Source organism: Podarcis vaucheri (assembly GCF_965113315.1).
Source record: "Podarcis vaucheri genome assembly, chromosome: 5".
Taxonomy (NCBI): domain Eukaryota; kingdom Metazoa; phylum Chordata; class Lepidosauria; order Squamata; family Lacertidae; genus Podarcis; species Podarcis vaucheri.
This window is the reverse complement of record NC_138763.1, coordinates 45,002,469-45,029,286: the sequence shown is the minus strand read 5'-3', so window position 1 is coordinate 45,029,286 and position 26,818 is coordinate 45,002,469. Positions and strand designations below refer to the sequence as shown.

General features: G+C 41.5%; 1 protein-coding gene across 1 annotated transcript; it reads right to left on the bottom strand.

Annotated features, from left to right (window-relative positions):
- Nucleotides 1-24,984, bottom strand: OGA (O-GlcNAcase). Its single transcript, XM_082223430.1, has 16 exons — nucleotides 24,616-24,984; nucleotides 21,239-21,290; nucleotides 19,981-20,078; nucleotides 18,551-18,681; nucleotides 18,205-18,376; nucleotides 16,123-16,221; nucleotides 15,691-15,975; nucleotides 15,311-15,469; nucleotides 14,104-14,708; nucleotides 13,594-13,768; nucleotides 10,171-10,256; nucleotides 9,196-9,300; nucleotides 8,243-8,328; nucleotides 6,332-6,524; nucleotides 5,078-5,237; nucleotides 1-2,094 (listed from the first exon to the last, which is right to left on the bottom strand). The coding sequence occupies exons 1-16, from the start codon at nucleotides 24,839-24,841 to the stop codon at nucleotides 1,958-1,960; spliced, it is 2,769 nt and encodes a 922-aa protein (XP_082079556.1). The 5' UTR covers nucleotides 24,842-24,984; the 3' UTR covers nucleotides 1-1,957.
- Between the last annotated feature and the right edge of the window lie 1,834 nt (nucleotides 24,985-26,818).

Genomic DNA, 26,818 nt, shown 5'->3' with positions numbered 1-26,818 from the left:
TTTACATTCAGTTTGCAATTTATTCTATTTCTCACATGGTCTTCAAATACAATTTTACACAGTCCATTGTTCTGCTACAGATACAGTAGGTCTAAAGACAGTCATGAAAGTGGCATTCCAACTGTACACAATGAAAACTGATAACCATGAAAGTTGTGTCACTGCATCACTTTACAACCCGAGTGAGAGACTGACCCAGACTTTCAAGACCATCACACAATTAACTTAACAGTGATAAATTCATAAGTTTATGTTAACAGTATAAAAACCCAGGTACCCCCCCTCCCCTGAAATGTGTAATGCCATAAATCTAGATGTTTTCTCTGGGATCTAATTAAAACTAAACCAAGTGGCTAGCTGCTTTGCATACACTCAAAGCCATAGAATCCTCATGAAAACCAGCTTGGAATTGTGCAAGATCTATCATTATGGTTTGGTGCCTTGCACTCCAAATGAAATGTATTTGCTGCAGTTTAAATAACTTGCTATTAAAACTGTTCTCATAGTGAACATATAACAAAGGCTGAACACCAGCATCTCAGAAGAGGCTGCAAAGTACACCAACAGTAAAATTCCATTTGAAAAAGTGTATAAAACCTCTTCAAAGTTTACACAGAGGGTTTTAAAAAAAGGTTAAACTCAATCCTTTCAAAAGGGAATATTTTCAAAGGAAGCAAAAGCAGTTGACTGTTGCAGATGTGAAAAATGAGGTGTAACGTTGACTGACTGCCTCATGGGAACAAGGCATTATATGGAACAGTAATAACTCCTTCCAAGTTATGGACTTACTAATATTCCTAAGCCATGCAGATTCCACTTATCTGATTTCAGGGGACAACTTAAATGCAGTGATAATAAAATTAGATAACTACTTAAATCTGTAAAATGTGCTTATTTTTGTCCACAAAGAAGTCTGTCACAAATGTGCATGACTTGAAGACCCTGATTTAGTCAGAATGACTGACACGGAAAGGTGGAAGCTGTAAACTGCAGTATTCCACCCCTCCAACCAGTCTGGATAGGCAATCTGGCTGGCTGTCAGGGGCATCAATGATTTCATGAGGTTGCCCTTCATGAGGTTCCCCCAGCAGGAGGCAGTGTCCACTCCACCTTTGAAGAGTTTGTCCTCTAAAGGAACGGCCCTTCTTGATCAGCGCTCATTTTCCCCCAAAGCGGCAATTCTAGTGAAGGGCACGAGGCACGGTAGAAAAGGCCTGTAGTGAAGTTGGCATTAGCCTCTCTTGTGGTTTGACATTATTCAAAGGTGCTGTCTCAGAATACCGCTTTGCTTCAGAAAGCAAAATTACTAAAACGATTAAACACAAAGTATTAGCATACAGCAAGTTTATATATATTTACACACTGAAATTTACACTTCTGCCACTGAGTGACTTTGCCACAGACAAATGCACAGTTTTTATCCCTATGAAGCACAAAGCTTAACCAATTCTTTAGAAGTGATGGTCATTCAATTTCCCTATCAGCAAGCATGACAATCAACAAAACCTAGAGTCGTCAGTGTTTGTTTGTCCTTAAGCTGGCCAACACAGGCACCCTGTTTCCCTCTGTAAATGGAGAGATCCCATGTTCATCTCTCTCATCCCACTTCAAGAACAGGACACAGGGACGAACTATTTCATGTCAGGACTTTCTGGAAAAGACAGCATTCTGCTGAGGACAGAGGTGGATGCATGGAATTGCCACCAATACCTCTTTGGGAACTCATGTAATATGCAGTACTCCTTGGCACTTTGTTTAGACCAGGAAATGAGGATGACCAGTATCCATTTTCCAAATAATGTTTCGAGCAGCATCTCAGAAAGGGTAATGGATGAATTTTCACATAGCTCCTGTCAGGCCAGCTGACTGCTGCCTTTGCATGGAACAGAAACAAGATAAACCTCAGGCTCTCTAACCATTACGTGATTACAGTATCAAAAGTTCACCGACAATCTCCTTACAAGCTCCTTCCAAGAATAATGACATCCTTTGGAAATCCCTCCATTTTAGCTATTTCAAAGCATCCCAGTTTGCTGTAGAATTCCAGGATTCTTTTATCATCTGGTCTCACTTCACAGAAAGCCCCACGGGAGCCTGAAAAAGACATGAGAGGAGATATTTGGGGAGAGAGTAGAAGCAGAGAGGAGTCTTTATAATGAAGAAACTTCACAAACCTTGTTTGATATCTCTAATCAATTCACACTGCATTGTGCAGTTGAATCAAAGTCAAGAGGTGTTTTTTTTAAGTGTTTTATATTTTGATATTAATCTTATCATGAGCTGCTTTGGGCACAGTTTATTATGGAAAAGCAGCATACTGTATAAACAAACTATGTGGAACTACAGTGGTGCCTCGCAAGACGAAATTAATTCGTTCCGCGAGTTTTTTCGTCTAGCGAATTTTTCGTCTTGCGAAGCACGGTGTCGGGAAAGTTTTGGAAAAGCTTCAAAAATCACCAAAAACCTCAAAAAAGGCTACCACACCGCGTTCTATGAGTTGCTCCTCGAAGTCAAGTCGCAACTGTATTAACGGTGTTAAGAAAAAGGAAACAAACTTGCAAAAAACTCAAGACGTTTTTGTCTTGCGAAGCAAGCCCATAGGGAAATTCGTCTTGTGAAGCAGCTCAAAAACCGCAAAACCCTTTCGTCTAGCGAGTTTTTCGTCTTGCAATGCATTCGTCTTGCGGGGCACCACTGTAGTTGCATGCTTTTCTGGATCTCAGCTACTGGGTGTCCACCAGTCTTCACAGGAAGCTTGCACACAACTGTTCAAACTGCATAGTTGTCTAGGACTTGCAAGGATGATGTGGGCTGCAGAAGTGGTTCTTCACTGGCTAAAAAAGGTGACATCTCATCAATGAGGTGACACCTACAGATCCAACTGAAGAGTTATAATTCTAAAGCCAACTTCTGAACAAAGAAAACCAAGAGGGATGTGGGTAAATGGGCTTCATTTGGCAGGGGGTTCCACAGCAAGGGCATTGCCACCAGCCCTTTCCTTATGTCTTAGCAAACATTAGATAGAGAGGACACCTGGCATACTAAGGAGGGCTCTCTCTCAGGCAGATCTTATCTTCAGGCCATGGGTGGAGATGTTCATATTACGGCTGGACGATATCTGGTTTTCAGTATCATGATATATCACCAACTAAACAACATGATATACCGATATATCAAGATATCTGATATAAGATGGTGCTAGATAGATGTGAACATGGTAATGTCCTGGCAACTACTACTAAGTTAAGGGTCTAAATTACCATACACTGATGAAATCATCACTTTCATCAGCAGGCAACCCAAGATGTATCCAAACACGACTTTGGTTTTGGGCTTGGATACCAAATTGTGGTATTCAGATGTAGGACAATCCAAAATACAGTGATGAGTCATTGTGAATACAAATAATCCAGGAAAATATTGAACAAAGAATCTAAATTTGATGCATATAATTATATGAAAATTAACTCAATGATAGCATGCTTCAACTAAACCAATGAAGACTTCTGGAGAATATATTAAAGTTTTACAGGCAAATTAAAAATTTACAAAAGTAGTAGATTTAGTAAAAATATTAATTAAACTTGCTATGATTAACAATTTAATCTGTTTTCTACTCATTTAAGATAATTTATGTAATTTACTAGTGTCAAGTTGCATCTCCTTTCCCACTCAAGAGGGCCAACTGCAATTCTATGCATGAGTAAGCCCCACTGAATTCAGTAGGGCTTACTTCTGAGTAGACATACATTTGCTTGCACAACCACCCCTCAATCTCCCATTTCAGCATAAAGGCAGAAACAAATCTTTCCCCCTTCATTTCCCCCTACTGTGACACAGAAGGGCCCCCCAAAAGCCCCCATCCCACCAATCTCTCTCTCTTTTTATCCAAGGGAAGGAGGAAGGGCAAGCAAACAACAAGATAGCATCCTTAATGTTTTTTTAAAAAACAACTTCCTTTTTTTATATGAAGGAAGCTATTTAGGGTGAACCAGCAATGTTACACAGCAACTTGCACCCTAAAGGCATCAGAGAGGAGAGAGATGCTTAGTGCATGTACTCACACAGGTGGAAGGGGGGACGGGAGTAAAGAAAGAGTTAAATGACAGGGCAACGTTTTTGGTTCTTGCTCTGAAGAAAGCCATAGTTTCTTCTTTCATGGGGGCAAGGAGGGGGCAAGGAAGGGGCAAAGGGGGCTCCCAACAAGAAGCCCTGAGCCAGCTCAGAGCAGCATCTCTGTAAACCACACCTACTGGCCTGCCACGCTGGCTTCTAGCTTCCTGAGCCAGGGCTTGCTGCAAAATCGAAAGAAGTCTATTGTGAGGGCTGATAAGTTTCTGCTGCTGGCTGGCTGCTGCTTTTCCAGTTACTTTCATAATTGTCACCTGTTTTTGCAGAGGCAGTGGAGCTGAGCTAGGGCTCCTTGCACAATCTAAAGAAACATAGCCTGCTCTTGTGAGTCGCCTGCTGCTCCTGCAGGAGGTAGCAGAGGCACTAAGAAACACTGGCTAGCTACAGTTTTCTCAAAATTGTAATATCTGCCAAATAACATTTCATGAAACAGTTACCGTATTTTGCGCCCCATAGGACGCACCGGCCCATAAGGCGCACCTAGTTTTTTGGGGGGGAAATAAAGGAAAAAAAATATCCCCCCCCAGGCGCGGGGCTGGGTCAGGGGAAGCCTGAGCTTCCCCCGACCCCAGAACAGGCTGCTCTGCGCAAGCCGTGGGAGCCCTCCCGCGGCTTGCGCAGAGCTACCTGAAGCCCTGGCGCGACTGCTGAGCGCACCGGGGCTTCGGGATAAGAGGCAGCTCTGCGCAAGCCGGGGGAGGGCTCCCGCGGACTTTCCTGAAGCCTGCATTCGCCCCATAGGACACACACACACATTTCCCCTTCATTTTTGGAGGGGGAAAAGTGTGTCCTATAGGGCGAAAAATACGGTACTGTGATGTGGACTTCATAACCAATTTTGAAAGATATATTGAAAAATTGCCCAGGTCTAGTTCAGATACGGACACAGGCACTTAGTAAGGAGCCTACAGTTGCCTTTCATATCCCAACAGCTACAAGAGCTTACCATTTGCCTTCAGAGAAGAGAGCAAGCATGCCATCATGCTTTTAGCCACACTTGGATCAGTCACCTTCTTATGGATATCAATCTTTATCAGTGATGGGAAGTTGGCAAGGAATGTTTCTGGCAGAACTTCTTGCTCCTCATGGAAGCTCAGCATAATTTTCTACAACAGGCACAACAGAAATAGTCTTTCAACATCAAAAAAAATGTTCAGTGATCCATGCTGAAAACATTGTGTGCACTTGCCGAACAGGTTCTTTCTACAGACTTGGATTAGCCTATTCATTTGACAACCACATTAATCTCTAAACAAAAAGCTAAAGTAGCTAAATACAGTGGATTTGGTCAGTACCATTCTTTAAGTAATTAGAGATAAGTATACAGATTAAACTGGGTGGCTGGTGCTGGAAAAACAGAAAAACTTCCCTTTTGAAAGCTATGTTCTCTTTTATTGTTCTAAGCTTCTGATAAAAAACATCCTTTTTAAACAATGCAGACCTTAATTGCTGGTAACAAATCTTAAGTTTATTTCAAGGTACAATAAAGATAGCCATTATTTTGGCATACACTCAGCAAAACAAAAATAATGCAATGAGTTTATTGAAATCCAAATAAATTAAATTTAGAGAAACTAAATTCAGCAGCAGCAGCAGCAGAAATTGTATATCTAAAACATATCAGGCTAGTTAGCTATTCTATCCTAAATGCAAATATCACAGTGGTTAAAAGAAGGGAAAGGATTGAGTGTCATGACAGATTGGCAGTTAGATGATTTATGCTTGGGTTCCGGACAGTGAAAAGAAGTGAGGCTTTTCATCAAGCCTCTCCCAGGCACTGTTCCCAGAGCTTTTATAATATTGTGATCAGGAAGGGAGTCTCTGAAATCTAATGAACACACTACATTGCCTATTCTATGATTCATGTTGAACCATAACTACACTGTAAAATAGAATCTATGATTACATACTGCAGTGTACTAAATATAAAGCTATCAGAATTGTTCTGTTTAAGTAGTAAGAATGAAATATAACTCAATGTTAGAGATAATTGTAAGTGTGGATTTATAAAGGCACAGAGATAAACTAATTCTAGAGACTACTTGGCCATCACACTATCACAGTGTCATGTGTCTGAGGCCTCTATATTGGAATAAATTGGATAAATTGTCCCTACTCTTCCTAGGAGTATTATGACAACAGGAGATGAAAGCCTAAAAACAGCAATTTGACAACTCAAGCATACGCCAGCATAACTAACCTCTGCCTCTGATAGCTCCTTATCACTGCTTGGCTTGCTGTATTTCTCCTGCATGAAAGGAAACCAGGCAATTTTGCATTTCTTAATGAAAGGAGTTACATCAACGGTGCCCAGTGCATAGCCACAGATGCCATCTTCATCTTCCAGGACAAAGCAGTAATCTGGGCTGAGGGACAGCAAACCACCTACTAGCCTGAGAAGAAAGGAATCGTCAGTAGAGCCCAAAGATAACTGATGCAAACAAATCTACGTAACAGTTAAACTAGTGAGGCCTCATAATGAGAGAACACAGAAGAATAAATTAACCACAGCTGCAAGTTGTACAAGTCTGAGAACTATGACTTAGTACTTTTAAATGCCAGTTAGTCAGGCATCATGTAGAACATACAAGTGACGAAGTACCTATCCAAGGGGGTTTCAAAATTAAGTGTATTATGGAAAGGTAATCAGAATTGGGAATTGTTATAATGAATTAGTAGGGATTATAAAAAGTGCAGAAGTGGGTTTTACCAACTGTCAAGACGGCTGCTCCAGGCAGCAGAAGAGTACTATGTGAGTAAATGTCTAAAGCCTGGACAGTGGTTTCAGCTGTAAATTTACAAAGTAAAGCCAACTTCCCTACTCCTCCCCAAATGGTTTAATGCTTTTTTAAAAATAGTTTAAAAACAACAACAGTATTACAGTATTGGGGATCATGAGAATTGGCAAGCCTCAAATGGGAGTGAAAAGGGAGGCTTACATGACAATCCAGTTAGTATATTCAATGGCCAGTCCATACAAACATATAATCACAGTATTTGCAGCTGCACTACCTTCATTAAACAATAACATGTCTGAAGCTTACAAGAGCACCTTATAGGATGGGTTCCCCCCCCCCATACACAGTTCGATCAATGAAACAGCAAGAATGTAGTTGGTTTTCAGTAAATAGTTGCCATGACTCAGCATGATTTCTTGGCAGCACTGCATTGTACTAACTGCGTAAGAAATTAAAGGCTGGATACCAGTAGCACAACAGTTTACAGATTCCTTTTTTCATACCCTGACCTGCATCTGCAGGGTGTGAAGATCTTAGATGTTGATCTCTAGGGGTTCATACTTGATTCAGAAGAATGTCTGGAGTCTTCCACAAAGGGTGATAGACTTAAGGGTGATAGACTTCTTTTATTTTTTCTGTTACTTTAGATTGGTGCCAATTCTGCTCTGTTCCTTAAATTTTGTTTCCCCTATCAAGTGTTTGCTGAGTTGCACTTGAATTTGCACAAAGTCTACAGAACTTGGAAGTCCGTCTTCAAGCCAGAATGGAGAGCATCTTTCAGATTAGAATTCAGATTCAAATTGAACATGTGAAGCACAGGCCCCAGCCTTACAAAACCTGTGTGTTCTATTCAGCTGGCAAGGCATGGAAGTTCCCTGCTCTTCCCAGTTGTTTTGAATATTGTATTTACATTTCTTGATAGCATTTCTTGATGCATACTAGGAGACAGACAATCTGTGACACTTCAGATGCTGCTGGACTCTAATTCCAATTATCCCTGACCACTGGCCATGCTGCATGCTGATGATGGTGGCTGGGCTCCAAGATCTGGAGTGCCAAAGATTAGCCACCCACAAGGAGTACTATTACTAAATGAATACAGTACAGTGGTACCTCGTCTTAAGAACTTAATTCGTTCTGGAGGTCCATTCTTAACCTGAAACTGTTCTTAACCTGAGGTACCACTTTAGCTAATGGGGCCTCCCGCTGTTGTCGTGCCGCTGCTGTGCGATTTCTGTTCTCAGCCTGAAGCAAAGTTCTTAACCTGAGGTACTATTTCTGGGTTAGCGGAGTCTGTAACCTGAAGCGTCTGTACCAGAGGTACCACTGTATGTAATTCAACAAATTCCAGTTTATTTCAAGAGTATACCTACTTGTCTCCAATTAAGTCTGGCTGGCTATGGAAAGGCTGATCAGTTTCATCATCATACATTTCTCTGCAGATCTTGTACACGGATGCCTAAAGACATATACAAATATTCATTGTGCAAGTTTTCCCTCCCACAGCACATACACCTGAACTGTTGCTTAGGAAGCCTTGTGTTCTACTAACTGACAGGCATCCTCACTACTTCATTTATTCTATGCCTCCACAACAGCTCATATTGGACAGGTAGTGGATGGCAGATTGGAGGGCCTAGGGAAATGCAGGCTTAAATCCACGTGGAATTCTTTGTGCCTTGAAACTAAAATAACTCCATGTAAGTCACATTGGAGGAAGTACACAGTACAAATGTGTTAGATACATAACCGAACAGGAAAGGCCACAGCTCAGGGCTTGCAACACCTGCTTTGCATGCACAAGGTCTCAGGTTCAATCCCCAACACCGCCATGTAGGGCAGGGAATCTCCTGGAAAGCTGCTGCTTGTCAGGTTAGACAATAATGAGCTAGATGAACCAATAGTTTGACTCAATGCAAGGCAGCTTACTATGTTTCCCGAGCAATCCTACAATGCTTCTGAGAGTATTTCCAAATAGTTCAGGCTAACATGCATTTGGATTATGTCACTCCTTATTCATTGTCCTTGGTGATCAGTAGTTTACATTAAACTCATTCAGTGTTATCAAGGCAGTCAACTGGGCTGGGATCCCAAGGCTTTTCCTATTTATGTTCCCTTTGATAAATGGGATCACATAAAAAGCACCCAGGAAAAATATTTTTTTATATAATACTGCTAGGGCTGCCAGAGACTTCCATGAACCACACCTCTCCTAGGCATTCAGAAGACTCACAGAATAACAAAATATAGAGAAACAGTTGCTTTTATCAACATGCTCCTCCAAACAGCATTACTGTGTACAAGAATGACCAAACAAATGGGTTACCTCATCTTTAGGGAAATAGGGTCTGATGGTGTAAACTTTTGAAGTTGGAGTAAGAGGAGGTGGCTGAAAAAAGAGGTCATTTGCTCCTTCAATAGGCAGCAAACGCTGTGAAAACAAAAAATTAGTGTAAATGTTTGAGAAGCAAGATGCAATACATTCCTGGGCGTGCATTGCAGACTCCCAAGTTAACTTTTGCTACTGCAGGCACCCCAGAGGGAAGTAGGGTTTTGTAGGCTTTACAAATGTAAGGACCATTTTTCCATTTTATCTGAACAGAAGTTTTTTAAAGATACACAACTGTTACAACACTTAATGGAGTTTACATTAAACTCATTTCTGCTTTAGTATAATTTCACCAAATCTCATCTATGCTCTCAGCTTAACATAGCCATGTCAGGAGGAAAGGTTTGGTCTGAAGAGGGTTAACTGGCCAGAGGAGACACTAACCCCAAAACAACATGCTGACTCAATTGGCTGTGCGCAGAGAGCACCTGTGAGGGGGAAGAAAGTAAGCCCCTGAAAAATCCATGAGCAAATTCAGGCACAGAAGAAACATTTCTTTTGGACTGGTTTGCCAACTGGATTATGAGGAACGCAAACGACAGATTTTGCTTAGAGAGGATCTTGGAATACACAGTATCGTATTTTCTTTGCTCATGGAGTTCTCGTCGGCAGACAAGCAGGCGCGCATTGTGCAATTGCGGGCGCAGATAAAAACGCTGTGCGACCTGCAAAGAAACAATGTGAAATGTACAACTAAAAGCCGCAGCGCTTCGCAGGCGCGTGGGAATGGCAGCATCTCCTTGTGATATTACTGTAGAAATGGGAGGAAAATTATTTAAAAACAAAGCTGTCAGGCTATTTGGGTTTGGACCAGAAAGCCTTCGGCAGACCAAGCCTTCCAGTCCTCCGACGCGCAATAAAAGATTTCTCAAACAAAGACAATGTCATTCAGTTGTGAATTCATATTGATACCTGGAACTCTCCTGCTAGACCACCTCTAAAGGCCCAGGGTTCTTGGTCTCCACTTAAGAACTGTGCTGAAGATTGACTACGACACCCTGTGGAGATCAGATCCAAGCGGAGAACGTTACGAGAAGGGGGATTGTCCTGAGATGCTAAAATGTCCAACAAGCTAATACACACTTTGTGGGAAAAGCTCTCTAACTGAGCTATAATCCAAGAACTTGAGGGGCTGCGATAATGCTGCCGTGTATAAAGATTCCTGATTAGATGCTTTGTGCTCTTTGTTAATAAAATGAAGTTAGACGATAGCCTTAGACAGCAGAAAATTCAATACTGTAAAAAGCCAGTATGCCCCATTCTGTACAGGTATAAGATTTATTCCAAGAGTTGAGCTTGCCTTGTCCTTCTCTTTCATCACTAAGAACATGGAACAGCTCTCACATTTTCATTGATCAAGGTATAGAAAATAAGCCATTATCACAGCCCCATGGAAATACTTGGACCTGTCTGAAGTCACATTTTCATATTGTTTGAATCTTGCCAGAAAACCAGGTTTGGCGTGGGATGGAATAGCCCAAACAGCTATGTGGAACAGATACTTCTTTTTCAAGAGATTAGAAACCAATACTGTCCACTTCCGTAGCTCTGCTTACACAATAGTAACCACAGCACACATATTGTTCCCAATCTAGGCAACAACAGCCTCGGTTACAGTATTTTATTTTACCCACCCTCAACCATGTGAGAAATGCCATTAATTCCTGACAGGCAGCTGTGGCAAGGGCTTTAAAGCCCTCTGCACAATTTAGTAAGAAGGATATATATTTTTAATAATGGCTAAGCTTTGATAACAGCTTTGATAGCCAAGTTATACAACCAATTAGCATAACTAACATCTGAGAGGGGATAGGCAGGTGAATTGTTGATGCGGGGATTAAAGTAACCTGCCTAGTCTTCTGATAAGATAAGCTGCGCAAGTTTGTTTCCTCTTGTGGACAGCGATCTACTTCCTGTTCAAGTAACAATCTCAGATCAGTACAGTCGAATGTGTCATACTAGCTAGGTAGTCTCAAAGTGAACCAAGCTGGATATCAATGCTTAGCCAATTATGAAAGAAAGCCTTTAAAATAGCAAGTTTGAGATGACTCAAAACATGTCAATTAGAGTTTCTTGTGTTTCCATATCAGAGTGCTTCATTAAAGAGGCTTTATATTATACGCTTTCGCTAGTAACTTGGAGTACTTCTCCTTTGAGACTACACCGTAACTAGCATTCCAACTATTATACACTTTACAGAGCTGCATGAATGAAGAGCTGTATGAATGAAAATCAAGAGTTAATGCCTGAGTCGCTGCGCAAATGTGACTTCAGGCCGTGCCTACTGCCCTAATCTGAGCTGCCTCATGGACAGAACCTTCCCATCTTAAATTTATTAATCACGACACGCTGAAAGCATCTGGCGTGGTCCATCCAATAGCAGTAGATACTTGTGCTGAAGATTCTCCCATCTGCACACATTGGGGAAGAAGACAGTAGAAGGCATTAGTAATCCATAGTAGTATTATCTACACTAGTTTCATAAACTGAATGCTAGCTGGATTGAAAGAAAGGGTATAGAGATCAGCCTTCAGCGGACCACCAAGTGTATCAACATTCAATGGCTAAACCATTCCAGTTTAGTGATTCTTCTGTATTCACATCAAATGAGAAGCAACTTTTATGACTATATAAGTAATTATATAAACTAAAGAATGGTCTCAATAAACAGCAATACCAAGATCTCAGCTACAAGAATTCACTTGGTCTGCGGCGAGATAGTTTCTTTTGGTGTAGATGCATCCAGTGGAATATACAAACGTACTGTATTACCAGATAGTGTCAGAAATGGGTAGCAAGCACTAAGTACTTCTGCTGGGAGAAGCCATCCTTACGAAAGAAAATGGCAGCTATGATCAGCAGCCTGCTCCAAAAATTGGGAAATGTTTCAAAAGCAAATCAACCTCACAGCTGAAATCTATGGTCAATCAAGTTCATGATTATCATTGCAGTTGCTTAATGCTCCTTCCAGGAGAAATGCACAATTTAGTTTCCCATCTGTTTCTTTGACAAAATGGGTAATTTGGTAACTAAATATACCACTTAGAAGTATGGTGTGCCTCCCTTCCTGCCTTTAAAATAGGGGCTGACAATCTTGTTGTAGGGGTTGGCTGATTCTACCTTCCTGTTCCTCTTCCCTAAACAATCTATAATGCCTGAACCAATAGTGAGGGGAGAAGAAAAAGACAAAGAAATAACTCAATATGAGAGTTGGTCTCATGAAGGTACAAACTGTATTCTAAGGCTCAAGTTTTGAATTATTTCCTATTTATTTAGTGGGAAATGCTCCGGCTTAAAAAACCTCTCTGCACTAAGCCCTAATTTTTTTTTGCTAGAACCATATGGTCTTCTGCTGAGTAACAGCAAAATGCAATACTGGATATCTTGGCAACTAGCGCATTACGACCTATGAATACTTATGAATGTATACAAGTGATTACAGCTTCAAGTGATCCAAAAACTGTAGGCTGATCCAGTATGGTGCAAGAGGTTTATTATGAGATTTGTGACAACTACAGAAATTGTGACAGGAAACCATCAGCGTTGCTGCCTGCTGTGTGCATCAAGCAAGTCCACAGCATATTCCTTACAGTTGGATTGAAACCTGAAAGTGAAATGAGGTCACTAGAGGAACCCAGGCCATGCTGGTGCTATTCCAAAAAAACCCTGTGTAATTTAAAAAAGGCTGCAGGCAAAAAAGGCTCTTTGATTTCTCTTTAGAGAACAGTCTGGTATGAAAGCAGACTTCAGAGCTCTGGAATTTCTTCCCTTGCCCAAAATCAGACATCTTGCGAATGTTAAAGCAAATCACTTTTGCACCAGAATAGCCTTATGCTAAAGCTCGCATGCGCAGAGAAAGGGCTGGGAGGCTCGGCTCCCTCTTGGCCAGGCCCATTGAAAGGTCACATCTGCAATTGTTCTGTTGAAGACAGCAATAACGTTATTGAGACAGAGCAAGCAGCAGATAGCTGAGGCATGGTCACATTTCATAGTGTCATTTCCAATTTTGCAACAAGGCCGGGAAATACTGCATTATAGTCCAGTGTGCATTCAGTCTGAGTCAAAACTTATGTTTCAGAGATCAACTTTTATGTTCCTTAGCCCAAGAAAAAAAATTCAAGACCAAGAGATATATTCAATGTATGTCCACTGTCACTTTTATTGCCAGTCTATAGTAAAACATGAATGGCGACCAATAATAGAAAAAGTAAGAAGGATTTAGGGTCAAAGCGACCATAATATAAACACATTCAATTGACATCATTTTTTCCATGGGCTAATTAAAGACAAGCATTTATGCTAGTTGCCGCTCTAACTGGTTCCTAAAGAACATACCTAGCCACTGCACAAAAGATTTCACCATAGACATGATGCTCTTGATGTCCCAGACGTATGAGTACATGTCATAGAGGATTGTCCGGTTGGCACAGTTGGAAAGACGAGTGAACATGCCCATCACCAAGCTACACATCTCTTCAAACTTGGCGGCTCGAGCACGCCATTCTTCAATCTAAGTAAAGATAAAAAGGAACAAATTTCATACAAACTGTATTTTCATGTTGAGGATGAAACTAGATGGATATTATGACAATACCTATTGACTTTTACATCTCTAGCCAGGATGACGCACGAGTAGTGCACACATTCAAAGCGTGAAGATACATTCTACAGCACAAGACACTCAACCACCAACCAGCCTACATGCATGATATTCTTAATTATCTACAGGCTAGGTTCAGCTCAGAGACTTCCAATGCAGTTGCTCATTATTTCTTTTGCTATTGTGCTTTTTTCAAATAGGAAATATGCACACCTACACCAAATGAAAACAATGCAGTCACTCACCTTTTCAGAGTCCTTTCCTTTACAATTCACACTAACAACACTGCTGTTTGCTCTGAGCCACTGGAACTCTCGTAACATTTGGGCCCCTTTGACCCCATGTTCATATGGGAGATAGAACAAGTCTGCAAGCAACTGTAGATCTTCTAGAGTTACTGGTTCTACTGCATATAACGGCTTCTCATGGGGACCAGGCACAAACTGCTCCTTGTTAGTTTGCTCATCTGTCTGCATAGGTGCAATATCACCACAATCATCCTGCATTGACATCTCTGGAGATTTTGATTCAGCTATGCTCTCTTTATCCGTATCCATTGGTTTTAATTCTTCTGACATTTTTGCTTCAGCAATGTCAGTCAATATTTGATTGATATTCTTGTCAGAATCCTCTTGCTTTTCCACTACCATGTCCATTGGCTCATCATCCAGTTGCTTCTTTTCTTCCTCTTTGACCAGAACCTGTGATTCGTTGCTTAGTGCAGTTCCCTGGCTCATTATGGGTTCTTGGTAAACGGTAGTAATCACAGTGGTAGAATTTAAAGCGGACGGTGTAACCAGAGGCACATCCACAACACTTGTTTTAGCGCCACTATGGGCCACTTGTCTGCCTGCAGACAGAGCAGACAAAATTCAGTCATATCTACTCAGATTTTTCATACAACCAAGTTTCACATATATAAATAATTTGTGAACACACACACTCTCGGTCTCTGAATGACATACACATACATGCAAGTGTCTATTTTGCTGCAATTAGACATATATTGAAAAGGTACAACACTTGTGCATTTGCCTGAAAAACATTTGCATGTACCAAAAATATGATGTGTAATTCAAAACAATCCCTTCAGATGCACAAATTACATCGGGTGCAATGCAGTTCCACATATTTTCAATACAGTATGTTTGATAGTGTCCTCTCCCAACAAAGACAAATTGAGAACACCCCCACACCCGACACAGAATCTCTTACAAAGTACATTGCTTCAGGGAAATATACTTGTCACTCAGAAAGAGTCAGTTCCTTTAAAAAAAATTAAACAAAAACTGTTCCTGATGCATAATGAAACTGTAACAGCAGCAATCTTTTGAAGTATTTTATTCAGCAGATTTTTTTTTACTGAACTCTAGAAAAACATTTTTGGTTTGAGTAACATTCTTCATTCGCTCCAATATTGTAGGCAAGACAAAACCAAAATTGCTTACTCACTGCTGTACTGATGAGGTACTGCAAATTCCTGTAGCCACTCTGTTAATGACAACTTCAAGGCCAATTGTGGGCTATAGAGAACATCTGTTTCAATATCTTCATCACTGCCTTCATTCTCCAGTTTAATCTGAATTGAAACAGTACTGTCTTCAGTGTCAGCTGCACAGAATATTAAGAAACAGAATATTAATTCAAGAGCAAGGTTCAAGGCTGCCATGTATTTGCATTTAAAGACAAAAGTACTAATTTATTAAGATGACATTTCCTGAAACTCCTTTTATCAAAGTGAAAATTTAAGATTATTAAATTATTAAGGTTATTACATTATTTATAAAAGCATTGTTCCTAAGATAGTGATTGAGCACTTCTGATCAACTTACTCATCACAACATCTTTCCTCACTCCATTCATGTTGGATTTATACCAGGTTGCAAGGGTGTGAATAGCAACAAAGTTGGCTTCAAATTCACAATTTGGATTGGTCAGGACTCCCTTTAAGCGTGGGATGAGTTCCGTTGATCGACCTTTATATGGACCAAGAAACAGCCTTTTCTGATCATAGTCGTTGGCATGAATGTTGTCCCAGATGACCGGAGCTCTGCGAATTATCTTTGAAACCTCTTCAATGGACTCCACTGGAATGTCTTTAGATACCACTTTGGGACCTAAAATGTAGTTTCACAACTGACTCAGAATGAGTTTAGTGATTAGCCATAGGCCAGGATGATAAAATTTAAGCAGCATACTAAAACATTTAATAAGAATGCTGAACTAAGTTGGCAATATCAACCTCAACAAAGCAAAATACTCACCTGTCCATAACACATCAATTCCAGGTAACAGCTTTTCCCCTACAGTTCGTAAATAAGGAGACTGAGCAACATTTGGATAGCAGAAAGTGCCACAGTATTCTGGAACAGAGAAAAATACAAGTTAAAACCCACCATCCATTTTGCTCTCTTGTGTGTGGCACTGCTAGATGATTATGGCAGTTCCCAATATCCTACCATGTCATTTCTGACAGATTTGCTTTTATGCAAAAAAAATTATTGTTAACTCTTGCAATGGTTGAGGTAGTGTTTAAATGTAAAGACAAAAAATAAATAAATGTCACAACAACGCAACTTTAGGGACTCCCACAGGAATCCATAAACATTCTCAACAATGCAAGTGCCTTCCTAAATTCCAAAAGGCTCATTCCCGTTGTCCTCCAAGGCTTAAAGGTATTAGGGACACTCTGACAGTTAAGAGGTTACTCGGACTCAATGATCTGATTACTGCTACTTCTTTTAATGGTGCTAGAGCTGATCCTGGCTACTGCTTATCAACTGGGATATGTTGCCGGTATCTCTTCTTGTTTCTTTTGATCACCTGTGTTTTGGGACCAACTGACTGGTAACTGGGCAGAGGCTTGACAGTTCTGAGACTGCCATCTCTTCTCCAGACCTTTGTTCAGGTGTTTCCACAGTAGCTGTCCATAAGCCCATTTTACTTCCATTCCTTCCCACTCAAGTAGGGATTCTACCTCTTCCTTCCTTTTGGAATTGAGTAGGTTTGTCTCAGCTATGCATGCTCAAAAAGCTGAATCCAGAATTGCAGAAATTTATTCTTAAGAAGGCATACCTGCCAAAACAAGTCTGGAACTCTGTTATTTTGCTACACATGCAGGATTACATTTAAGCTCTGAAGTAAGTCTGAGAATCTCCAGTAAGGTTATCTTAATACCATACCTATGTACAACCTGGCAAGATTGATAGCAGGGTTTGTCTAGGCAGTGAACCTTTGGTTAGCTCAACACCATTGTTGGGGAACAGCCAAAAGTGTAACAAGTACTTTGGCAAATAAAGTAATTCATGCACCAGACCCTGGGCAACAGAGAATATGTATGAACTTATGCCAAGGACACTTCACATAATGTAAGTACATAAAGGAAGGAAATGGCAAGGAAGGAAAGCCCCTCACAGAATTTTCTATGCTCTAGTTCCAAAACTAGCAATTTTAGGAGCTAGCCATTCCCCATGTGAATGTTACTCATTAGATTTCTCTCCCCCCCCCCCGTTTGTATTTTCTTTTTAATCATTTATTCTTCTCTTGGTACTCAGTGTATATAATCCTTCATTGCACATAGTTCTAATCCGTTGATGAGGAAAGTCAGATTGGAAGTCACTCAGGAGTCTAGTGAATATGTTGTGATTTCATAAAATACGCTGGATAACACGCAACAATAGCAAAACACAAATTACAACCAGCAATTGTTCGTTTCATGACATCGCAAGTTAACCGTTCAACAGTTTTCCTCTGCTTCCTCTTTTCAAGGTATTATTATTATTAAATTTATACACTGCCCTTCACCCAAAGATTTCAGAGTGATCACAACAGAAAAAAATACTAAGACAAGAACCTGTTCATTGGCTCTGTATGCTGTGACTTTATAGGAGTGGGCCTTCCTGTATCTGATGAAGTGAGATCTGCTGTACAGAAGCTTATGCCACAATGTAAGTAAATTTTTTAAAACTGCTTTTTACTACAACAGACTAAGATGGCAAACCTGCTAGAATCCCACCCTCACCAAACTCCCGAAGAAAAAATATTCAGACAGTGTGAAAAGGTATGCCACATACCAGCAACTAGAAGTCATAAACATGCACCCAGTTTACCATAGACTGCTATTAAATTTGTAACAAGTTCAAGTAAAGTGTGGCTAAGACAGAAAGGAGGGTTGTACCCAACTGTTTGAAGATGCTCAGGGTGTCTTTAAGGAATGGTGTCTAATCGGCAATTCTCTTCACCAACCCCTCCATCAGGAAAGGTTTGCCTTGAGAGGAAGGGGACAAGAACAGAAGGCTTTTTGACCTCATTCTTGTTAAAATGCAGTATCTGCATTGTCACTTTACCTGTGGGACAGAACAGGAATGTTTCTGGCTCTCCTAGATACTGGAAGATTTCATTAGTGATTGAGATCTGGGCATGTGCAAAGGAACTGAACACTTCTTTGTCGGCTGCACACATATTGTGATCAATATCATCAAATAACAGTGCAAAAGATCTGCAGCCAAACTGAGAAACCTAGCAGGATAAAGAAGAAAAAATATTAACGCTTGATAATATTGTACAACATAAAAGCTAGAGAATGTTACCCCATCTAGAGTGCAACACAGGTAGGGGCATATTTCCTTTATCCAGTGTTTTTCCAATTTCTCATTTATGTTTAAAATTATAATATACATAAATATAAGATACCTGGTCCAGCTTGCGTTTCAATGTAGAAACTTCTTTCGGGTTTGAGAAGGTAATATCGAGTCCAGGAGAGATAGCATAGATAAACTCTATCCCATATTCTTGAGCAGCCGCGATGAGAGTCATGAGCTGCTCTAGAAATCAAAGCCAACTATTTTAGCAACAAGCAACTATGAAGTTAAGGCATTTTATTAATCAGAATACATTTCAATATATGCAGGCAAAAAATACTTTTAAGGCCCAAAGAAATATGAATAATTAACATTTTTTGTCAAAACATATTCAATCCTCCATCTGATTCATTCATATACATACACACACACACGGTAAAATGTGGGGAAACTGGGATCTGGTTTCAAGTAAATATATAGGATCAAGCTGCACATGCCAATTTGGAACAAAGGATTCCTTCTGTCTTTGACATTAAAATATTTTGGGCAGATCCAGTGTTACAATGGCATTTTTACTAACAAGGTCAGGCACAAATCACATCTATTCACTACAATTATTTATATTCCACCTTTCAGGATACAAACATTTTCAAAGTGGCATATAATGAAATATATTTTTAATATTGTTGTTGTATCATTAACGTAACTTTCTCATCAAAAGCCTCTTCACAGGCTACTTAGGGGGCAGGAGCAATTCTGGCTGGAGCAGGCTTTGGTGTCTTTGCTAGCCAACCTCTCTCTTCTGGAATCTGTCCCACAGGACTCTAGGTGGTAGATGACACGGTAGAAAGGGAGTGGGGAAGTGGCAGTCCAGCTGGAACAGAAATGGATTTGCAAAGTGTGGTTCACAAAAATGCTGGTGCAAATGTAATGCTGCACCACAGCTTGCTCTGAAAATGAAAGAATTGGAGGAAATGATGATGATGATGGGGAAAATGCTGAGCACATGAACCAGGGTTAGGAGAGAAAAGACTGTGCTATATCTGTACCAGGCTGATATAATAAGAAACTAAGTCAGTTAGGAGCACAGGCATTGTTCTCTCCTCCATTAATGAAGCATTGTGGGTTGTCATTGTTGAATATGTCTTCTTTCTCCCTAGCATTGAGGCAAAGGGATCATCCCATGGCATCATTCAAGGTGATATAATGCAGCAACCTTGTTAAAGCTAAGCAGGTCCGGCTATGGCCAGTGTCTGGATGGGAGGACCACCTAAGAATCCTATGTACACTGTCTTGAGTTCCATGACTGGACTGTTGGGTTGGGGAGGATATTAAAAAATTATCTGTGTGTACTTTAACAGAACACTGGTTTTCTCTCATCCAGCTAGGCAGGAAAGCTTCTAAGAGTTATTTAATGCATCTTCTAATTAAAGCAACAAAAAGCTTACCCCTCTCAACTTCACTTTTATTTTACCATCCAAATGTGGAAACAACTGTAATTCAATGAATATATATATTTAACAATGCAATAAAGTTAATTACCAGCTTCCTCCACAGAATACATTTCTCGCCAAAACATCCTGTGCTTGTAATCATCTTTTGGTGCATATAGGTAAGCATTCAGTCCCCATTTCTGAAGTCTACAAAGCAAAATTAAAATGTTGTTTGAAATACATTGTACAAATCTGCATTGCTTAATTGTATAGCCAAGAGTACCATGCAAGTTGTGCAACACCCCAGGGAGAAAAAGCAAGAATGGTACACCTGAACACATAAGGAAGATAAATAAGAGGACCAAATATACAAATCTGTGACCATGGTTAGATGCTTTTTGTTCTACAAGCTTCTACTTTTTGTTATTTTTCTTTAAAAATGTTACTTCAAGGTTTATTTCAGGTGGTAGTACATCCTGGGAAACTGCTTTGCTGGAGGGACTGTGGTATGAACAGTGCATCTTATGTGGTGGGAAAGTGTGCAGATGCAACCATTCTGGCAGATAATTTTCAAGGAAATTCTAGATATAACACAGAAAGTCACTATAAATCCATTATTGGTGCCATTCTATTTTCCAATGCCCATACGTTTGTTGCAAAAAAACCTGACATATTGATTGTGATACGCTTGGAAACTGGAGGACACTATTCATTTTCTTAACTTAAAAACACTGCTCAGAGCTTTTGAAATATTAAGTGGTATATAAATGCTTTTTGCTGGATTCTGCTTATTTTATTAATATTGTTGATATTGTTTACATGTTGTATTGATTTGTTAATTATATATGACTTTTGCTTTAATTGTGATGTTTAGCTTATTAGTTGTTGCTTTGTTAACAGTGTTTTATATATAGCAATTGTTTTGCTGATGATTTGTTAATTACTTTATATGATTTATACTGTATCTGTATTGTTTTATCAAACTGTTATTAACTGAAGCCACTTTGGGATTCATTTGAATGAAAAGCAGCACAGAAATTGAATTTCAGAGGTTTGATTTGATTTATTATGAGTTAGCTTAGAACAGTCACTGAAAGCAAAAACCACTCAATTTTCTATGACCTTTTGGCTCCTCCTCTCCTCCCATACTTTAGTTTTCAGAACCTATGCCTTAATTCTGCACTAAACAAATTCTTTATTTTTACAACTAATTGTTATAATTTACTTACTTACTTACTGTATTTCGTATACCACCCTATACCCAAAGGACTCAGGGCAGTTCACAAAAATATCAAATACATAAAATCAAAACAAAAACAATGACCCCAATTATGTATTAGAATGCTACAGTACACAATGCCACATACCTTCTAAAAAGCTCTTTTCTCTGTTCCATAACCCAAGGCCTTCCATAAAATCCTGTGGGAAATATTGATGGTAGACAGTTTCAAATATTGTGCTGCTTCTTAACAAAATATCAAGTGCAACATCTGAGCCATAATAAACTAATAATTATTAGTTTAATAATTCATTATACAAATTTGTTAAGCAACTTTAATTAGGGCACAGTAAGAACTACAGAGGTAAACTTGTACAAGCTAGCTATCAAAAGCTGCATCTAGTGGGTTTGAAATAAATAGGCCTCAGTTGTTCCTTTAAGTAGTGCCTGAAGCGCTACATATAAACAAGTACGGCAGTGTAAAATGCTGCGAGATCAAACCTGTATGCATGATACATGTTGGAACTTATGTCCTGTTTAGCAGTACTGCAATGCATTTCTTGGAGCAAAGTATGACCTTTCAAAAATCTGTTCTAATGTACACTCAGTTCATTTCCCTGATGTGAACGAGGCCTGCCATCATAGTGACTATGACACAAGCCGCCTTTCCAAATCTGTTACCAATGGAATCCATGCACCTGGGTAACTCACAGAAAAATGCACACAGGTCCTGAACGTTACATCTCAGCAAGTGCCCATCCACAAACAGCCAATTCACAATCATGTTATTCCAGTAACATGGGGAGAAGGACAAGGGGAGAGGCAGGGTCCTGGCAACCACAAGTTTTTACAAGGCTACTAGCCCAGTCAAAAATAATAGCCTCCTGAGCTCACATTTTTTAAAACCCAACTTAAGCCCTGAAGCAGAGCATTAAATCAGAAGTGGAGCTAGAGTGTTTTAAAACATGATTGTAGGGAGGGTAAGAATGAACCCTCCCCCGACAGTGCCTGCAAAAATACTCAGACAACTGCCAGCGTGGGAAGCTGTTATGCTCTTCTCTGGTTACCAAAACCATCAATATGGCAGTTTTCATTACAAGCTTCTCACTCCAGGAACAAAGGGTTTGGGGGAGTTATGTCTGTGCCTGGCTGTACTTTCACAAAAGTGCAAACACGTCTGGCATGAGACAATATATACACCTTGTAATAGAAGTTGCTATTTAGAAGAGGCATTTTGCATATACACAAATCATGACTGATTTAATAAACCTATTTAATTCCTGACAACATCTGGTAGCCATCTGACTTCTCAATTCTCCCACAAAAACTCCACACAAAGTAGGCACACATACAGATAGTGTGTATATTAAGGGATAGCCAATGTGATACCTTTCAGATGTCATGAAGCACAATACCCATCAGTCCCAGCCAGCATAGCCAATATTCAAGGATGGGAGTTTCAGTCTAAAATTTCGTGAGGGCAACACATTAGCTACCCCTTTTCTATATTAATCAAGCTGGAAATAAACCTCCTTTTCCATATTGAGATCTCATCAAAACCACAAACCTACAACATGCCACAGGAAAAAATCATGTAACACCACAGCTAACAACACCTACTGTGTGGGTGGGAAAAACCCACCAACATTTAGATTTAGGCTGATATTCACAGCTTAAGTCTATGCTAGATCAAAATTCATGTATGCTCCTCTACCACCAACTGTGAACAAGATTATATCTTCAAGCTGAAGGAACACGCCTTTCATAAGCCTGCAGGTCCACCTCTCCAGATTCAGGGGTAGCCAACATGATACCTTACAGGCTACATAAGAGCTTGCTAGATCAGACCATCTAGTCCATCCTACTGTTCCCACAGCGACAAACCAGATGCCTATAGGAAACCCAGAAGCAGGACCCAAGAGCAAGAGCACTTATTCCTCTTGCGGTTTCCAGCAAACAGTATGAAGCATATGCCTCCAATAATGGAGGCAAAACATAGCCACCATGGATCACAGCCACTGATAGCCTTGTCCTTCATTAATTTGTCTAATTCTCTTTTAAAGCCATCAAAGTTGGTGGCCATTATTGCCTCCTATGAGAGCAAATTCCATAGTTCAACTATGCACTGTGTGTATTGTATTTTTCCGTCTATAAGACACCCCCATGTATAAGACTTCCCCTATTTTGGGGACCCAGATTTAAGAAAATGGGGGAAGATGTATCTGTGTATAAGATGCCCCCTAATTTTTGACATTATTTTAAAGGGGGAAAACGTAGTCTTATACATGGAAAAATACTGTACTTTCTTTTGACTGTCTTAAATCTCCCAATGTTCAGCTTCATTGGATGTTTACTAGTACTAGAAGTATGAGGGAGAAAAACTTGTCTATCCACTTTCTCCAAATCACAGATAGTTTATCCAATTTTATGCTATCTCTTATTCACCTTTTCTCTGAACTAGAAGTCCCAAAAGTTGTATGCTTTCCTCAAAGGGGAGTTTCCCAACCCCTTTGATTATTTTGAATGACCTTTTATGAAACTTTCTCAACTCTGCAATATCCTTTCTGAGGTGAAGTGACCTGAACTGTATTCAGTATCCCTAAAGCTGTTATACTGATTTGTGTAACAGCATTATGATATCAGCCGTTTTATTTAAAATCCCTTCCAAATGATCCCTAGCATGGAATTTGCATTTTTCACAGTTGCTGCACAATGGACTGAGATCTTCACTGAGCTATCCACTATGACCCCAAGGTCTTGTTCCTAGTCACTCACTGCCAGTCAAGACCCCATGAGCATTATGTAAGACATATCTCCCATGACAGCCTGCCAACGACCATACTGTCTAGGACTGGTGGGAATCTAACAACTTGGGGGAGGGGCAGGCTACAGGTTCCCACTCCTAGTCTAGGCAGCAGCATAACACTGGTACTTGAAGAACCAACCAGTAAGTATCAATAAACACCTCAGTGTTTTTCTTTCTGTGTGGCAATGAAAAAACACAGGAAGAAAGCAAGCCTACTACCACTATCCATTCCAGAACACTAGCTGAACTGTAACCCTATCAGCAACCTGGTTACTTCATTCCCTTTTCTTGCAAGGAATCCTATTCTTAATAAGGGAATTTCCCTTAAAAGGGGGGAAACCTTGACAGCTATGGTCCGTGAACTGTTTTTGTTTTGTTGCACGTTTCGTAACGTTTTTCCAGTGTGTGCACTCACGTGAACGGAAGAACCAACATGTGGCTCGGAAGTTTGCAGCATTTAAATTCAGCGAACTGGAAGGCAGATGCCCTGAAAAGGGCAGCTTCGTCTTTACCACGGAACAGAGCAAACGGTTTTAACCCTCCGCCGCCAGGTTTCATTCCCAGGGCGGAGCCAGAGGAAAATGGAGCGGGGAGGGGGAGGAGGAGGAGACGACGGCGCTGGAGGGAGAGGCGGGGATGCTTTGTTCCGGCTACGGCCTCTCCTCCTCGCTCTCGACCGCGAATTCGCCCGGCCCCGCAGCCCCTCGCTCTCCCCTTACCTTCTACGACGCCGCAAAGGAACCGCCGAAGGCCCCCGTTGCCCACAGCTCCGGAGCCGCTGTCGGGATCCGCTTCGGGGCCTGCCGGGTCGGGTCTCGCCGGGGACGCCTCGTTGGGCGAGGCGACGGCAGCCACAGGGCTGGGGCCAGGTGTGCCTTGAGGCTCCCCCCGCGCCTCGTCGACCATCCCCGCCAGGCCTGCTCCGGGACTCCCGTCCGCCGCCATCGCCCTTCCCTGCGCTCTAACCGGGGCGGGCTGCGCTTGCGCGGGGAAAACCAGCCCCAACCGGTCCGAGCCGGAACCAACCGCCCTGCTCGCTAGACTGCCAACCGGGGCCGCTGCTGCTGATCACGTGCCGGCTCCACCTCCTTCCCACCGCGCGCCAGGCGAAGGGAGCAGGGGCGAGCAGTCCAACAAAGCAGCTGCTTGAGCGAACGAAAAGGACGTGGGGGAAGGGTGGCTGAGAAAACTACCTAACCGCGCAGGCGCGAGGGACCGGCAGGGCATTTACTGCGCATGTCTCGCGAGGGTCGGCGGGGGAGGGGCGTGTCAATGCGCACGCGCGAAAACGAGATCACGGCCCACTGCGCAGGCGAGCAACGGCAGCTCTGAGCAGCGGCCTTGGAGCGCATGCGTAGCTACTGAACGGACCCCGTAGGAGGCTACTGCGCACGCGGGAGGGGAAATAAACAAAGTAGCGGGGGTTAAGGCGCAGGCGCCGAGCGTAGCCACGGGGGGTTTGTTTGATTAAACGCTGCGCAAGGGGCGGAGTCTTGCGTAGGCGCACGAAAGCGGTAGGCTTCTCCACCGCCGACTTTCCGCCTCGCTGCACATCTGTGGAGAAGGAGGAGCTTGTGGTCCGCTGCCTTGAGGTTTGACCTACTTTTCTAGGCTGGGGCCTCCGTAGACCTGAGGGGTAGCTAACTGGGCGCGCCTCAGAGCACGCTTCTCACCTCTGGGAAGAGGCCGGCTGCAGGAATAGCGAACCAAGGCGGTTCAGTGATTGAACTGTCACCTGGCTTCAAATTCCCGCTCAGGCACGAAGCTCACTCGGTGACATTCCTAGTCACTTTCGCAACCCGACCTCACAGGGTTGTTCTGGCGGCTCCCTCCCCCCCCCCCGCCCCAGTGTGTGAGCCTTTGAGTTGCCCAAACTCCTTGGCTAAAAAGCTGGATAAAAATGAAGTAAATAACGAACAGGGAAAGGGCTGCAAGCTCATTGGCAGAGTACACGGTTTGTAGGCATACAGTTCCATTTCTGACAGGCTGGGCTGGGAAAGGCGTCTGTCTGAAACCCTGTAGAACCCCAACCCCTCTATAAAGAAAGTGGACCAGTGGACTCCTGGGTTGCCCCTGGAATAGTCCTGCCCGTTTCCAGTGGGTGAACAATAATCTCCAATGTCGGTAGATATGCTTGACTGACGTATTCCCTTGGTTACTCTGTTTCGCTTTTGAAAAAATGCCACCTCTCTGGCAGGGCAGGGTGCACGCGATGCAGGTGAAGCCAGGACAGAGTCTGGTGAGTGAGAGTACAAGATGGGTGAGGGGAGGACCCAGGACAGAATCTGGCATGTTTTGGACCGAGCTGGTCTTTTGCTAGCTTTTCAGGGTTGCTTACTTGGCAAGAGTACAGCTTTATATTTGGACTAGTAATATAGTGGTCTGTTGACAAACCTTACTGAGGAAAGATTGCTGCTTTTCTGTACAATTGTCATTGCTTTATTTGCATATGTAACACTTTTACATTGCCCAACGCTAAGTGCTAATAATGAAAGGATAATACAAAATCTAGTTTCTTTTTTGAGGAGCAGACACATAAAAATTATCTTAGCGGGGAAAAGTTTAGGTCCCACATTTTTGCTGTGCCTGCTCTGGTGCTGTTCAGTGATAATACAGAAATTGTACGGGCAAAGCATTTTTTCTAGGAAAGCTTTACCTACCAAATTTCCATGTGGCTGGCTTCTTTTAATTTTTAGTCATTAAAAAAAATTGAATTGACTACAAATACTTAGGATGGTCTAGAATTTCATAGGGGTGTGATTTAAAATCTGTTTTGCTGTTGCTTTATTTTATGTCTTGGAAAAAGACTCCTCACACCATAGAGCAGGGATGGGGAACCTGTGGCTTTCCAGATATTGTTGGACTATAGCTCTTATCCCTGACCACCAGCCATGGTGACTGGAGCTGATGGAAGTTGGAATT